The following is a 13,783-nucleotide window of genomic DNA, read 5'->3' on the forward strand; positions in this document are numbered from 1 at the left end:
TGATGGTATAGAGTAAACAAATAGCCAAATTAATCGATGTAGGAGCAATCTAATAGCAAAATGAATCAAATAAATATAAGGCACTACCATCAAACCAAACAAAATAGTAGAAACAGAAGAAAGAAGAAAGTAATCCAGGAAGAAAGAAAAAAAAAGGGAAAAGGACCGGTGGTTGGCGTGCGGTTCAGGAGGTTATCCAACTTCCCCTTAACTTCTTCTTCCTCGCCTCAACCTCATCTACTCTCTCCTCACTCTTCCCTCCATCCTCCTCTCTCTCCTCCTTCGTCTTTCTCCCTCCCATATCTCGTCTGCTGGTAATTCGCTTTCTTCTGTTCCTCTTCGGACCCCACTGACTGGAAATAGTCCCTTCTCTTCCCATGCAGGGCCGCCAGACACGTCCAATTCGCTGAGATCAACTCGCCGATGTGACCGACCTCATCCCCCCTCCCCCATTCGTGTCTCGAATCGTTCGCCTCGATCCCCAACCGGTGCCATAAAGGGCCATGACGCCCTCGCCGCCTGGTTCGCCGACGGGCGCATCCCCGCGACCCTTGAGTGCCTTGATGCGCACTCCGAGGAGTACCAGTCGCCTGAGTATGAGCAGTAAACAAGGCAGTCGCGCCTCCGATGAGGACAGCAAGACCGCCGTCAAAGTCGGTGCGTATCTCTCTCCTTCTCTCTTTGACTCTCTCGTCCTCATCTTCTATGCGGTCAATGCTCATTGGTTACAGCCGTTCGCGTTCGTCCCCCCCTCAAGCCCGACGACCCCGGCTACGAATTGATCCCCCAACGATTCCAACGGTCTATGGTTCACGTCACGGCCGCCACCAGCCTCGCCGTCGATGTCCCCCAAGGTCGCAAACTCTTCGTCTTCGATCGCGTTTTCCCCGAGACCGTGAACCAGGATGGCGTGTGGGAATACCTCTGCGAGAGCGTGCATTCCTTCCTGCAGGGCTACAATGTCTCCATCCTGGCCTACGGGCAGTCGGGCGCCGGCAAGTCCTACACCATGGGCACATCGGGGCCCAGCGAACAGGGTGACCCCCAGTCGAGAGGTCAGTGTTCTTCTCCTTTCTTTCTGGAAGTGGATGATTGTTGATATTGATTTGGTCGATCGCAGGTATTATCCCCCGCGCTGCCCAGCTGCTCTTCGACCGGTTAGAACCCCCCAAACAGAACCGGAACAGTTCGTCCGGCTTGCGCACGCCCGCCCGCTATTCGGTCGGTTCCGCCGCCAGCCTCAACCGCGCCAGCGTCGACAAGTCCTGGCAGATGAAGGCCACCTACGTCGAAGTAGCTCTCCCCCAACCTCGTGGTGGTATCCTCCCCCCCGCTAAATTCCTCTTCCTCCCCTCTAGATCTACAACGAACAATTACGCGATCTCCTCCTTCCCGATTCCGTTCCCCAGTCCGATCGCGGTTCCGTCTCCATTCGCGAGGATACCAAGGGTCGCATCCTCCTCACCGGCCTCCACCAGGTCACCATCAACTCCATCGACGACCTCATGGGTGCCCTCAGTTTCGGCTCCTCCATCCGACAGACCGACTCCACCGCCATCAATGCCAAGTCCTCGCGTTCTCACGCCGTCTTCAGTTTGAACCTGGTCCAGCGGAAGCCCGCCGGCGCCGGCGCCGGCACCGCCCCCGCGACAAGCGCATGTCCATGCCCATTGACGGTGCGTCCGGTGCGCCCGACGCCGCCACCGTCACCGTCGAGAGCAAGCTCCACTTTGTCGATCTGGCTGGCAGCGAGCGGCTGAAGAACACGGGCGCCTCGGGCGAGCGTGCCCGGGAGGGTATCTCCATCAACGCCGGCCTCGCCGCTCTGGGCAAAGTCATCTCGCAGCTGTCCTCCCGCCAGGCCGGAGCCCACGTGTCCTACCGGGACTCCAAACTGACCCGCCTCCTCCAGGACTCCCTGGGGGGCAATGCCTACACCTACATGATCGCATGCGTCACCCCGGCCGAGTTCCACCTCAGCGAGACCCTCAACACCGTCCAGTACGCCCAGCGCGCCCGCGCCATCCAGAGCAAGCCCCGCATCCAGCAGGTCGCCGACGAGGGCGACAAGCATGCCTTGATCGAGCGCCTCAAGGCCGAAGTCAGCTTCCTGCGCCAGCAGCTGCGCCGCGCCGAGGCCAGTCCCGACCGCCGCCGCGGCGACGGCCCCGCCCCGGAGCGCCCCGAGCGCGCCAACGACCGCGAGATCGGCCTGCAGAACCAGCTGCTCGACGTCCAGGAGAGCTACAACGCCCTCAGCCAGCGCCACGCCCGTCTCATGGCCGAGCTGGCCCGGGGGTCCGAGGGGGAGAAGACCCGATCGGCCGATGCCGCCGACGCCGACCCCGCCCACGACGTCGGCCGCAGCTCCGTCGAGCGCCTGCAACGCTCCCACTCCTTCGCCGAGTCCGTCGAGCAGGTCGTGCTCGAGTACGAGAAGACCATCCAGAGCCTCGAGTCCTCCCTCTCCGACACCCGTGCCTCCCTGTCCCAGACTGAGAGCACCCTGCTCGAGCGCGAGACCACCTGCGCCTACGTCGAGGCCCTCAACACCCAGCTGCAGGCCCGCGTCCAGAAGTTCCATGACCGCGAGTCCGGCACCGAGTCCTACCTGCACGAGCTCGAGTCCAAGCTCGAGGGCCACTCGTCCGGCGAGGAGCGTCACGCCGCCATCGTTGCCGAGCTCCGCAAGGAGCTGACCCGTGCCCGCGACAGCGAGGCCCACTGTGAGGACTATATCTCCACCCTCGAGGAGCGTCTGGCCGAGGCCGACCAGGACATGGAGCTCCTGCAGCGCGAGGTCGACCGCCTGGAGCACGTCGTCGATCGCCAGCGCAGCCTCGGCAAGCTGGACAGCCTCCTCTACGAGCTCGACTACGTTCAGAACGTCGCGCCCGAGGGCCGCGCCGCATCGCCCGAGGCGCGGACAACCCCCCCGTCCGAGCCACGGCCACCGGCCCCCCAACACGGAACCGCGCCCCCTCCCTCGAGGTTCTCACTGAGGCCGTCGAGACCGCCATTCCGGACTCCGACGAGGGCCTGGTGGATCCGATCCCCGCCACCATCGAGGAGGAGACGGAGGAGACGGGGGCGGTGGCCCCGGCCGTCGTCCCCACGGCCGACGACGACGACCTCCAGGTGCTGGAGCGCGCCACCAGCCGCCTGGCATCGTCGCCCCCGCCCGCCGACCGGACGTCGCTCTCGGCCCCCAAGCCCCCCAGCCCCACCCCGTCCGGCGTCGTGGCCGACAAGCTGGAGACCGTGTCGCAGGAACTCTTGGATCTGCGCCTGCAGCACGAGACCACCCTGACCGACTACGAGCTCCTCGAGGCCAAGTACGAGGACGCCCTAAAGACCATGGCGGCCCTGCGGCAGGACGCCGCCGACGAGGCCCGTCACGCAGCGGCCCGTCACGCCGCGGCCCCGGGCAGGATCCAGTTTCCCCGGCCACCACCACCGCCACGCCCCGCCTCCTGCCACCACCGCCTCCTCCCGCCCGGTGTCTTTTTTAGAGGAGCCCGGGGCCCCCGGCGACTCGCAGAGTGGCACACGACGCTCATTCTCGCAGTCACTGTCCTCGGAATTGTCCTTGGCCGGGGAGCCTGCGCCGTCGCGCGATTCCTCCTCTGACGGCCAGACGGAGCCCACGGAGGTGACGGGGACCTCGACCCGCGGCCTCGCCGGCGGCGATGACCCTGACGCGCTCGCGCGGATGCGCAAGCTGCTCGGGGAGCACGAGGAGGGCCTCGGCCTCATGACCCAGCGGTACGCCGCGCTGCAGGCTGAGCACGAGGACACCCTGAGCCTCATCGAGTCCCTCAAGACCGAACTCCAGCGGCCCAAGTCCACGTCGCCCCCGACCACCCCGGGTTTCAAGACCCCCATGATCCGCCGCAAGACGAGCACCAGCCTGATATCCACCGTCGATCGCGCCCACCGCTCCCTGACCTCCATGCGTGCCATCGCCACCGAGGAGTTTGGCGACCGCCCCGACGCGCGACAGAACTTTGAGGTCCACCTGGACGCCGCCATGCACGAGCTGCAGAGCCGCGTCGAGCGCATCCAGTCCCTCGAGGCCGAGAACCAGAGCGTGCGGAAGGAGATGGAGATGAAGTCCACCATCATCTCGGGGCTGACCCGCGAGCGGACCAGTCTGCAGGCCGGCGGGTCCTCCGTTGACCCGACCTTCCTCGCCCAGCTCCGCGACCAGATCGTGCAGCAGGAGACCCTCATCACCCAGATGACCGAGGCCCATGCCGCCCGGGCGCAGCAGCTCCGGGACGAGATCACGCAGCTTCAGGGCCTCCTCCAGACGCAGGAGGCGGCGGCCCGGTCGCACGACGTCGGCGCCGAGGAGCAGGACCGGAAGATCGGCGGCCTGGAGGGCGAACTCGCCGAGTGGCAGGGCAAGCACGCGGATGCCGTGCGGTCCCTGGAGGCGTCCGAACGCCAGCTGAGCGGCACCCTGCAGGACCTGGACCGCGCCCTGGCCGACGTGGACGCGTTGCGCGGCGACCGCACCGCCGCGGACGACGAGCTGGCCGGCAAGGAGGCCGCTGCCCGCGAGCTCGACGAGGAGCAGCGGGAGCAGGAGGCGCGCGTGGCTGAGTTGCAGCTAACCATCGCGACGCTCACGGCCCAGGTCGCCGCCCGGGACGAGTCGCACGAGGCCGCCCAGCGCGAACTGGCGGGCCTCCGCGCGGCCCAGGGCGACCAGACGGCCACGGCCGGCGACGCGCTCCAGTCTCGCATCGCCGAGTTGGAGCGCGAGATCGAGGCCCAGCGCTCGGCCTCCGACGACGGCCACCGGACGGAGCTGGCGTCCCTGCAGGAGTCGCACCGCCAGGAGCTCGTCGAGTTGGAGACGCGGACCCAGGCGGCGGCGCAGGCCAAGCACGAGGCGCAACTGTCGGAGAAGGACGCGGCGCACGACGAGGCTCTGGGGGCGCTGCGGTCGGAGATCGCCGCATCGCGCGCGGAGCTCGCGAAGCTGCTGGGCATGGTCGGCGGGCTGCTGAACGCTGACGTCACCGCCGACAACCTGGCGGACCAGCTGCAGGACATTGTGGCGCAGAAGCAGCGCTTCTCCGATCAGTACGCTGAGATGCTGGGGATCAACGACGACCTGCGACAGCAGCTGGCGGCCCGGGGTGAGGACGCCGACCGGCTGGACGCGCTCACGCAGAGCAACGCGGACAAGGAGGCCAAGGTGACCGAGCTGGCGCTGCTGGTGGCCACGCTGGAGGACACGCTCCGGCAGAAGGACGACCAGGTGAAGAAGAAGGAGACGCTCCTGGCGGCGGCCACGACCGAGAAGGACAAGAGCGCGCGGCTGGTGGAGGAGCTGGAGGACCAGATCACCAACAGTTTCGACCAGCACCACAACCGTCTCTCCCTGATCCAGCAGGAGCGCGAGCAAGCGCTCATCCAGGCCAACGCCAAGATCGGCACCTACGAGAAGGAGATTGAAACGTATCGGGTGCGCATTGAGCAGTTGGAGGTAGCCGCCCCTCTTTTCTCTCTTTCTTTCCTGCTTTCTTGACGCTAATCCCTTGCCAGCTCCAAATCAAGAACACCGCCCCGGATGTATCCCACGACCGCAGCAGCTCGTTGACGTCGAATCTGCGGAAGAGCTCGTCGGCCGCCTCGCTCCCCTCCCCCCCGCCGGCCATCCCACTGCCGCCGCTGCCGACGATCACGGCCGGCACCAACGGCAGCAGCAGCGTGTCGCCGCCCAGCTCGCGCCACGCCAGCAAGGAGATCGTCAACGTCAACAGCCAGCTGGTGGAGGACCAGGAGGCGCGCATTCGGACGATGGAGAAGCACCTGCACGCGGAGAAGCAGCTGACGGCGACGCTGGAAGAAGCCCTCGGGGACCTCGAGGCGCAGAGCAACAAGGTCAAGTCGGACAGCGAGGCCTGGAAGAAGAAGGCCTGGCAGCTGGAGGACGAGCTGAGCACGCTGCGCAAGGAGCGCAACTCGCAGCGCCTGTCGCTGCAAGCCGTCGAGGAGGAGCGGAGTGCGCGACGCGAGGCCGAGGCCGCTCGGGCGCAGCTGGAGGAGCGGATGAACGCTCTGAACAAGAAGAAGAAGAAGAGTACCCTGAATTGTTTCTAAAAGTTGAGCGTCCCGTCTTCTGCCCCTTCCCTCCTGGTTTCTCGCTCTTTTCTCCATTTTTTTTCCCCCTTTCTTGGTTTGGTCACCGACACGATGTTTATTCTCGACCGCTACTACCCTGTATTATGAATTCCACGTGGATATATTCCCCTTCTGTCCTCCCTTTTGCTGACTTGTTGATACCTTTTCTGCTTCTGACCTGTCTTGAATCTTTGTTCTGCACATTCACCCCCTGCTTATACTTTGTTCTGTCTTTATGAATCTTGATTGTTTGACGATGCCAAGCGGTTGGCTCTATTGCCCGTATAATCTTTGATATCCTCCCCCGTCCGAGTCTAGAGACCGATATAGATATAGATGTAGAAATCCAGTCCTATCAGGCGATTGATGTGACCGATATGCTTGGGCGCCCGGCCGGCAAGTGCATTGGCCACGTCTGATGTGGTATTACACAAGTGATACGATCACTTTGAGACCGAATTACAAAGTATACAGATGCTTCAATCCTTGCCAAAAAAGGGCGAGGAAAGAATCACGAACTCAGAGAGCCAACCAAGCGAGCATGTGACCCTGAATCATGTGATTCGTCGTTTGTATCGTTGAGCAGTCGAGCGGGCCTGTACGTGTTGTATATCGCGACAACTTCTTTCACCCCCAACTCCTCATTTGCGGCATGCTCACATCCGCGACGGCACGGGCATGGCGTCCATGCCCATCTAGTCGGATCTTTGCGGTACCCTACTCCACTGATACCCCCCGGAAGACCCCACCGATGGATGACGATCGTCGACTGTTCGACTACACGTCGGGTCGATGGATGTGAGAGTCCCAAAATGATGGCCCTCCCATCCCCCTTCCTTCTTTGCGACCTCGATAGCTTATGATCTCGGCAGTTACAACGAGAACGCTCGCCTCGCTGAGCGGCGCGGGGAGTTTGACGTCGACGCGCTGAGGAATGCCGCGGCACGGTCGATACGGAGGCGCGACACCGACGTCAAAAGTTTGGTCAAGCTGGCTGAAGGAGGCTTCAATCGTGTGCTACAGGTTACCATGGTCGATAACTCTCAGGTACTCGCCCGGTTGCCATATCCTTCAACAGAACCCAAACGACTGGCCGTCGCCAGTGAGGTGGCCACCTTGGCTCTCCTCCGTGCCCATGGTCTCCCCGTGCCGCGCGTACACGCATACTCGATCGATGCGACCAATCCAGTTGGATCAGAGAATATGTGCCCATGGAGAAATTACCAGGACGACCATTAGGGGCGGCCTGGTTCGATCTCTCAGAGCAGCAGCGTCTCAAAGTACTTCTGCAGTTGGTCCAGATCGAGGCAAAGCTCCAGACCATCGAGCTTCCAGTCAGCGGAAGCATCTACTACGACAGAGACCTGCCAGCCGACGCACCGCGGATTGCTATCCCAGACTCAGAATTCTGCATCGGTCCCAGTACCGCCCTCAAGTGGTGGTTCAAGGAACGGGCGACGCTGCCTATCAACCGCGGTCCCTGTGAGTCTTCCCCTGCCTTCTTGGCCCACCCACTTCCCTTCTCTCCCTCCTTTCTCCCATTTTTCTCACTTTGCCAGATGTCAATGCGGTCGACGTTCTTCGCGCCCCGGCCTTGAAAGAGATCACATGGCTACAGGAATACGGTCGGCCTCGCTTTCCTTTCCAACGTGCCTACCGCGAGTCAATGGATTACAGATTATCCCAGCCAAGCGACCACATTCGCTCACTCGAAGCGTACCTCGAACTCGCTCCGAAACTGCTTCCGTCGGATGGGTCGTTGGATCGCCCTCTCCTTCGCCACCCGGACCTTCAGCCCAACAACATCTTTGTCTCGGATGATCTCGACATCGTTGGATTGATTGATTGGCAACACGCCTCGGTGCTGCCGCTCTTCCTCACCGCTGGGATTCCCAAATACTTTCAGAACTATGAAGACCCGAAATTGCTTGCATTTCGCCCGCCGCCTCGGCCCGATCTCAGCGGCCTGGACGACGAAGAAAAGGCCGACGTTCTCGAAGACTTTCGGTGTCGCCATATCCACTTTTTCTATCTGGCGTTCACGCAGCGTTTCAACGAGCCACATTTCCGCGCCATGGAGCAGCCGACGAACATGCTCATCCGCCGCATCTTCACCCACGCTGGCGAGCCTTGGGAAGGCAACAATATCCCCCTCTAGGCGGACCTGGTGCTCATGACCAAAGCCTGGCATGAATCCTCGAGCGGACCATGTCCGATTTCGTTCCCGTCAGCCGAGGCGGATGATATTATGCGTCTACAAGACATGCAAGAAGAAGTGGACCTGCAACTCAAACGGATCCGTAGTTTTATTGGCGTTGGCGTGGACGGTTGGACCGATCCAGATAACTACGAAGCGGCCTGCTTCCGTTCTCGCCAGATGAGGAATGACGGACTGGCCTCCCTCAACACGGAGCACGAACGCGAAATGACAGGTCGTCATTGGCCGTTCAATGACCACGATGAGGATGAGTAGCACGCGCAACTATCTCTCCAATGGCGCGACTACTACAAGTCAAGAATACCAGCGGGAGAGAGGGGTGACAAATGAATAAAAATCGTCGACTCCCGAGTCTCCTAAAATTACAGCTAGTCAGAGTGTTGTATTGGGTTTGCTTTGCCCCAGTATCTTGCCAGCCAGGGTTTCACTCAATGCCAGGCTATCGCAAGGCACGTCATCTGGGCTTCCCGAGCACCTGTGCCATATTTATCGGAGCAAATGACGTGCCGCCACATCATTTTCCTGACGCTCGAGGCAGTTGCAGCCAACCCCGTTGCTGCCCAATCGACGACTGTAACATGGACTCTTGACGATCAGTTATCCTCCCTTCCGTCTACAGGAAGCCAATGTTGTGGAAGCATATAAGGAACCTCCTCACCTTCATAAAGATTTCACACGATCCGCAAGATAGTGAACCTTGTGCTATGTACAGTGAAATCGTGAGTTTTATATGGAGTGGCACTTTCTCTAGTAGCGCTCGGTCTCCTTGCTGGTTGGATTTTGAATAGGCCGGATTGCAATGAGAGCCTTACGAAACCTCGGCGAATCCATTGTCAGAGGCAACGCCAGGACAAGGCTTGTCAATCCCACTGTCAGTCGTGGGAAGACAGCTTGGCCAAGATCGCAAGCAGAGCTAGAGAGAATCGGCATTCGCTTCGACTACGATGGGGAAGTGACGGAGAGCGGCGTGGTCTACCACAGATATCAGTGCCAACCCAATGCGGGAAAAGTTCCTAGTTCAATCAGGGACTGGCGAGAAGATAATGGTGGTACGCATGCGGTCATCAAGAAGGATGGAACCAAAGAAGAGGTCCAAGCTGCTGTGGACGAGGCAGTCAAAGCAATGTGAAATTTTCCTTGGGGATACCTGTCTCATGCACTTAGGTCAGTAGACAAAGCACGCAGTAAATGGTGAAATGCCAAAGTAGAGCTACCAGCTCGTCACGGCCTTTTGTGCAGCTTGTTTCATTCATTGGAATGAAACACGCCACTCTCTCTCCCCGACACCCACTCCATATCTTTTATAATAACGTAATTATGAGGATTGAGGCAAGTAATCCCATTTCAGAACACATCAGAATGAAGCAAGAATGTATGCTCCTGCGGTTCTATGCCAACAGACGATTAGGGCTCGCCAAGACGTCACATGACCCTATCTTATCGGCCGCGTGTTCTTATCGATCATCGCGACTTCACTTTAACTTCATCTTCATCTTATCCTTCTCTCTACCTCTCGGTCTTTCTCTCCCCTCGCAATCCGATACAATGCCCCCTCCACACCCCAAGGTGGTTATCATCCACCCCGACCTGGGCATCGGCGGGGCCGAGCGCCTCATCATCGACGTGGCCCTCGCGCTGAAGAACCGCGGCCACGAGGTCACCATCTACACATCACACTGCGATCCCACACACTGCTTCGAGGAAGCGCGCGATGGCACACTCGACGTGCGCGTACGTGGAAACACAGTCTTCCCCGCCCACGTCTGCGGACGACTCTACGTACTCATGGCCATCTTGCGCCAACTCCACCTGACCGTCTCCGTGCTCCGCGAACTCGCCGCCAAGCAAGACAACATCTTCATCATCGACCAAGTGCCCGCCTGCATTCCCATTCTTCGAGCGTTCGGCCCGCGCCAACAACAACCGTCTACCAAGCAGCGCATCCTCTTCTACTGCCACTTCCCGGACCAGCTCCTCTCGCGGCGCAGCGAAGGCAGCCGCTTGCTGCAGCTCGCGAAACACCTCTACCGGTACCCGTTCGACCACTTCGAAGGGTGGGCCATGAGCGCCGCCGACCAGGTCGTCGCCAACTCGCGCTTCACGCGCGGCGTTATCGCCTCGGTCTTTGGCGCGGGGCGCCTCGGCGACGTGCGCGTCGTGTATCCTTGCGTTGATATAGATACCTTCACGGGAGGGAAGGAGAAGGACTTCCAGACCGACGATGACGAGACCGCGCAGCCTCTGTGGGACGGGCTGAAAATCTTCCTGAGTATCAACCGGTTCGAGCGCAAGAAGGACCTGGGGTTGGCGATCCGGGCGTACCACGGGTTAGGGGCGGAGGGACGACGAGGGACGAGGCTCGTAATCGCTGGTATGCCTTCTTCTGCTTTCCATTTTACCCCATTGTTATATGACTTCAGAAAGTAAAACTAACCAACAAACCAGGCGGCTACGACAACCGCGTCTCCGAAAACGTGGAATACAAGCACGAGCTAGAAGCACTGTGCACGAAGCTGGGACTCGAAACAGCGACCGCGCAAAGCATGATCACAGCGCTGGGGGTCCCGAACACAGTCGACGTGCTATTCCTGCCGTCCGTGCCGACAGGATTCCGAGACACGCTGCTAGCGCAGGCCCGACTGCTGGTGTACACGCCGATAAACGAGCACTTCGGGATCGTGCCGGTGGAGGCGATGCGGGCGGGGGTGCCTGTGCTAGCGTCGAACACGGGAGGGCCGCTGGAGTCGGTCGTGGAGGGGGAGACGGGGTGGTTGCGGGATGCGACGCGGGCGGAGGAGTGGACGGATGTGATGCGGGAGGTGCTGGGGTGGGCGGAGGAGGACGGTAGGGCAGCGCGTATGGCTGCGACGGCGAGGGAGCGCGTGCGGGGGCGTTTTCGTTGACTGCTATGGGGGATAGTTTGGAGAGGGAGATTGAGGGGATGTTGGGACGGGAGAGGAGGCCGTTTGATGGGTTAGGGATGGTTGCTGTGGGTGTTTTGCTGGGGGTGTTGGCTGTTTTGTACTATTTGTATAGACTGTAATTAATATAATATTCTATTCTACCCTACTTTATCTCCATTTTTTCTATCTCAAATGCAAGGGTTGTGCTAAACGTAGATTGATCGTAGTGTACTGATCGCAATGTACTGCTAGTGTGGAAAATATTGTACTGATCGTAGTCTAAAGTAGTATTCTGAAGAATGTACTCGGCTACAAAAGATATCATGGCACTTTTGGACTTCGTGAGTAATCCTGTAGCCTTATAATGCGACAGTAGAAGCGTATAGTAGCGCAGTAGTAAGGGCTGTAGTAGACAACTACAACTCATCCCTCATAATCGACAACGGCCCCTTCTTAACCATCATCGTCAAAATCTCGTACAACACATCGGCAGCAGCCCTACATAACAGTTAGCCAATATCACCAATGGCAAAAGTAACACATACATAGTGGAAAGCTCAGCATTGGTATCATAAGCAGGTGCCACCTCGACGATATCCGCGCCGATCAGGTTCAGACCGTCGAGGCCGCGGACGATGGTGCGGAGTTCGCGCGTGGACCAGCCGCCTGTTTCGGGGGTGCCGGTGCCGGGGGCGACTGTTCAATCATCAGTATCTGGCATTTGAAATTGGGTTTCTCGGAGGAAGTGCCTGGGATACGTACAAGCTGGATCCAAGGTGTCGATGTCGATGGAAAGGTAGACGGGGTTTTCAGTGCCGACGCGATCGCGGATCTTCTTGATAATGCCGTCCGTTCCTGAAAACGCGTGTCAGTGATAGAGAATGGGAAGGACGGGAGTGAGAACCCACCGATGGTGTCGATCTCACGGGCTTCAACAATTTCAAACCCGCAGTAGCCGTCATTCTCGTAGTCCGAGGGTCCGGACAGAGTGGTGCGGATGCCGGCGTGGATGTTGGTGTCGTTTCTCAGGAGACCTTCCATGGCCGCGTGGTAGAAGTAGGTCCCGTGGTTGATGGCGGCGACCTTGCTGGGGGAGCCGCCAAAGACTTTGGGTTTCCAGGAGTCACTAACTAGTTAGAATGTAGGTATGGTATGGAGTAGGGTAAGGCCGTACAGATGGCTATCAAAGTGAATCACCGTGACGGGACCATATGCCTTATTAATGCTGCGCAGCAAAGGAAGGGTAATGGTGTGGTCGCCTCCCATGGTGATAACCCGCGGCAGGGTCTTGCCAGCCTTGGAGAGGCCGTATTCATCAGCATTGGTGTAGGGCTTGCGCATGAGGATGCTGTTGTGGCCTTCTTCGATCTGCTGGATGGCCCACTCGTTATCGTACCTGGGGGGTTAGTTAAAGACAAGGAGGAGGGCGACGAAGACATACGATGTCACAGGAACGTCACCGCAGTCGAGAATCCTCAGATCGCTGACGAAGGGATTAGATTCTAGCGGGACGTTGTATCCGCCGCTGAAGACCGCTTGTGTTAGCCTTGGGCACTGATAAGTAGGCACTGTGCGGAACGTACTAGAGATTGAGACGACGAGAACCTTGTCGGATGCCACTGGGCCCAAACCGGGCACCAGGCCGGTAGGACGTTCCGGTGTCGAAGGGGGCGCCTAGGAAGGCAATATCATACTTTTCGTCCTCGCTGGCTAGACAGGGAAAGTAGGGGAGACGGCCAAACGTGGAGATGCCGGAGAAGACAGAGTCGGCCTGTAGATGTGAGCCATGACCGCATTAATTGGTGGTACAACGGGGATATACCTGCGTACCCCCATCCCCAGGAAGAGTATTGTACCACAGACTCTGATGGGGACCGGCCAAAGGCGTCTGGTGACTGCTGTGGGCCGACACTGCAGCGGAAAGGGCTAGAAGGGTAACAGCAAACATGGTGAAGAGAGGTCGGGATATGACACGGATGAGGACATGGATGGGAAGGATAGTCGAGGCGTCCTGGTGTATTTATGCCTCGCTGTCTCTGCATGCTCCACCGTTGTCATTGTATTTGGCCATCCTTGTCTCCACGGGAATCTTTCCACTCCCAATTCCTGTTGTCATCACCGTATCAAGCCCATGATAGGGCGTCTTCACCACATCCAACACCGCATGAGAAGACTGTCCACGACCTGCAGAATGATAGCAACGGCCGACCATCGGCGACAGATGATCGACCTTCTTCTCCCCGCAACTTCTCGTTCCAGCAAGCGGGTCCTGCGTTGGAGATGGGAGTCTGCATCTCCCCACAACTTCTTGTTTGAGCATAGACCGTCTGTCTGGTCGATGGGTCCACGGTATGTGGCGGACTAGAGTAAACTTTGGTTAGCGTAGAGCTCAATTGGCATGACATGTTGTAGATCGAGAGATAACATCTTGACGTTGAAAGAAGAGAACGAGTTGGAGAGGGTCCTGAGGCAGCGACTGCGTTCCCAATCGGGCAGTTGACAGGAGGACCTTATCGGCCAATCA

At 59.3% G+C, this 13,783-nt stretch overlaps 4 protein-coding genes across 4 annotated transcripts; 3 read left to right on the forward strand and 1 right to left on the reverse strand.

The window, feature by feature from the left end:
- Nucleotides 1-249: 249 nt before the first annotated feature.
- Nucleotides 250-6,427, forward strand: P168DRAFT_311135 (kinesin family protein). Its single transcript, XM_024839463.1, has 9 exons — nt 250-314; nt 364-657; nt 732-1,055; nt 1,121-1,293; nt 1,359-1,604; nt 1,655-2,887; nt 2,992-3,409; nt 3,513-5,500; nt 5,560-6,427. Exons 2-9 carry the CDS (start codon nt 504-506, stop codon nt 6,115-6,117), a joined length of 5,094 nt encoding a protein of 1,697 aa, XP_024692090.1. The 5' UTR covers nt 250-314; nt 364-503; the 3' UTR covers nt 6,118-6,427.
- A 462-nt stretch (nt 6,428-6,889) lies between these two features.
- Nucleotides 6,890-8,611, forward strand: P168DRAFT_311136 (aminoglycoside phosphotransferase family protein; the record flags this gene model as incomplete). Its single annotated transcript, XM_024839464.1, has 5 exons — nt 6,890-6,936; nt 7,011-7,326; nt 7,356-7,620; nt 7,698-8,186; nt 8,322-8,611. 5 exons carry the CDS (start codon nt 6,890-6,892, stop codon nt 8,609-8,611), a joined length of 1,407 nt encoding a protein of 468 aa, XP_024692091.1.
- Nucleotides 8,612-9,872: 1,261 nt separating this feature from the next.
- P168DRAFT_327562 (GDP-Man:Man(1)GlcNAc(2)-PP-dolichol alpha-1,3-mannosyltransferase) lies at nt 9,873-11,259 on the forward strand (the record flags this gene model as incomplete). The annotated part of the gene is made up of 2 exons (XM_024841250.1): nt 9,873-10,727; nt 10,802-11,259. The coding sequence occupies exons 1-2, from the start codon at nt 9,902-9,904 to the stop codon at nt 11,257-11,259; spliced, it is 1,284 nt and encodes a 427-aa protein (XP_024692092.1). The 5' UTR covers nt 9,873-9,901.
- Nucleotides 11,260-11,529: 270 nt separating this feature from the next.
- On the reverse strand, nt 11,530-13,699 carry P168DRAFT_290666 (agmatinase). The gene is made up of 8 exons (XM_024837268.1): nt 13,082-13,699; nt 12,843-13,030; nt 12,701-12,784; nt 12,434-12,655; nt 12,168-12,385; nt 12,022-12,114; nt 11,805-11,955; nt 11,530-11,757 (listed from the first exon to the last, which is right to left on the reverse strand). Exons 1-8 carry the CDS (start codon nt 13,205-13,207, stop codon nt 11,676-11,678), a joined length of 1,164 nt encoding a protein of 387 aa, XP_024692093.1. The 5' UTR covers nt 13,208-13,699; the 3' UTR covers nt 11,530-11,675.
- Nucleotides 13,700-13,783: the final 84 nt, after the last annotated feature.

Source organism: Aspergillus campestris, assembly GCF_002847485.1.
Source record: "Aspergillus campestris IBT 28561 chromosome Unknown P168scaffold_7, whole genome shotgun sequence".
In the NCBI taxonomy this organism is placed as follows: Eukaryota; Fungi; Ascomycota; class Eurotiomycetes; order Eurotiales; family Aspergillaceae; genus Aspergillus; species Aspergillus campestris.

What these genes read in the sequence shown, in the direction of transcription:
- P168DRAFT_290666 (XM_024837268.1), bottom strand. Translation starts at nt 13,207, where the DNA reads ATGTTTGCTGTTACCCTTCTAGCCCTTTCCGCTGCAGTGTCGGCCCAC. An exon ending in TCTCGTCGTCTCAATCTCTA is followed by an intron (nt 12,785 to 12,842) that starts GTACGTTCCGCA and finishes AGCGGTCTTCAG; the next exon opens with CGGCGGATACAACGTCCCGC. An exon ending in AATGCTGAGCTTTCCACTAT is followed by an intron (nt 11,758 to 11,804) that starts GTATGTGTTACT and finishes ACTGTTATGTAG; the next exon opens with GGCTGCTGCCGATGTGTTGT.
- P168DRAFT_311135 (XM_024839463.1), top strand. Translation starts at nt 504, where the DNA reads ATGACGCCCTCGCCGCCTGGTTCGCCGACGGGCGCATCCCCGCGACCC. An exon ending in CCGTCTTCAGTTTGAACCTG is followed by an intron (nt 1,605 to 1,654) that starts GTCCAGCGGAAG and finishes CCCCGCGACAAG; the next exon opens with CGCATGTCCATGCCCATTGA. An exon ending in TGCGCATTGAGCAGTTGGAG is followed by an intron (nt 5,501 to 5,559) that starts GTAGCCGCCCCT and finishes ATCCCTTGCCAG; the next exon opens with CTCCAAATCAAGAACACCGC.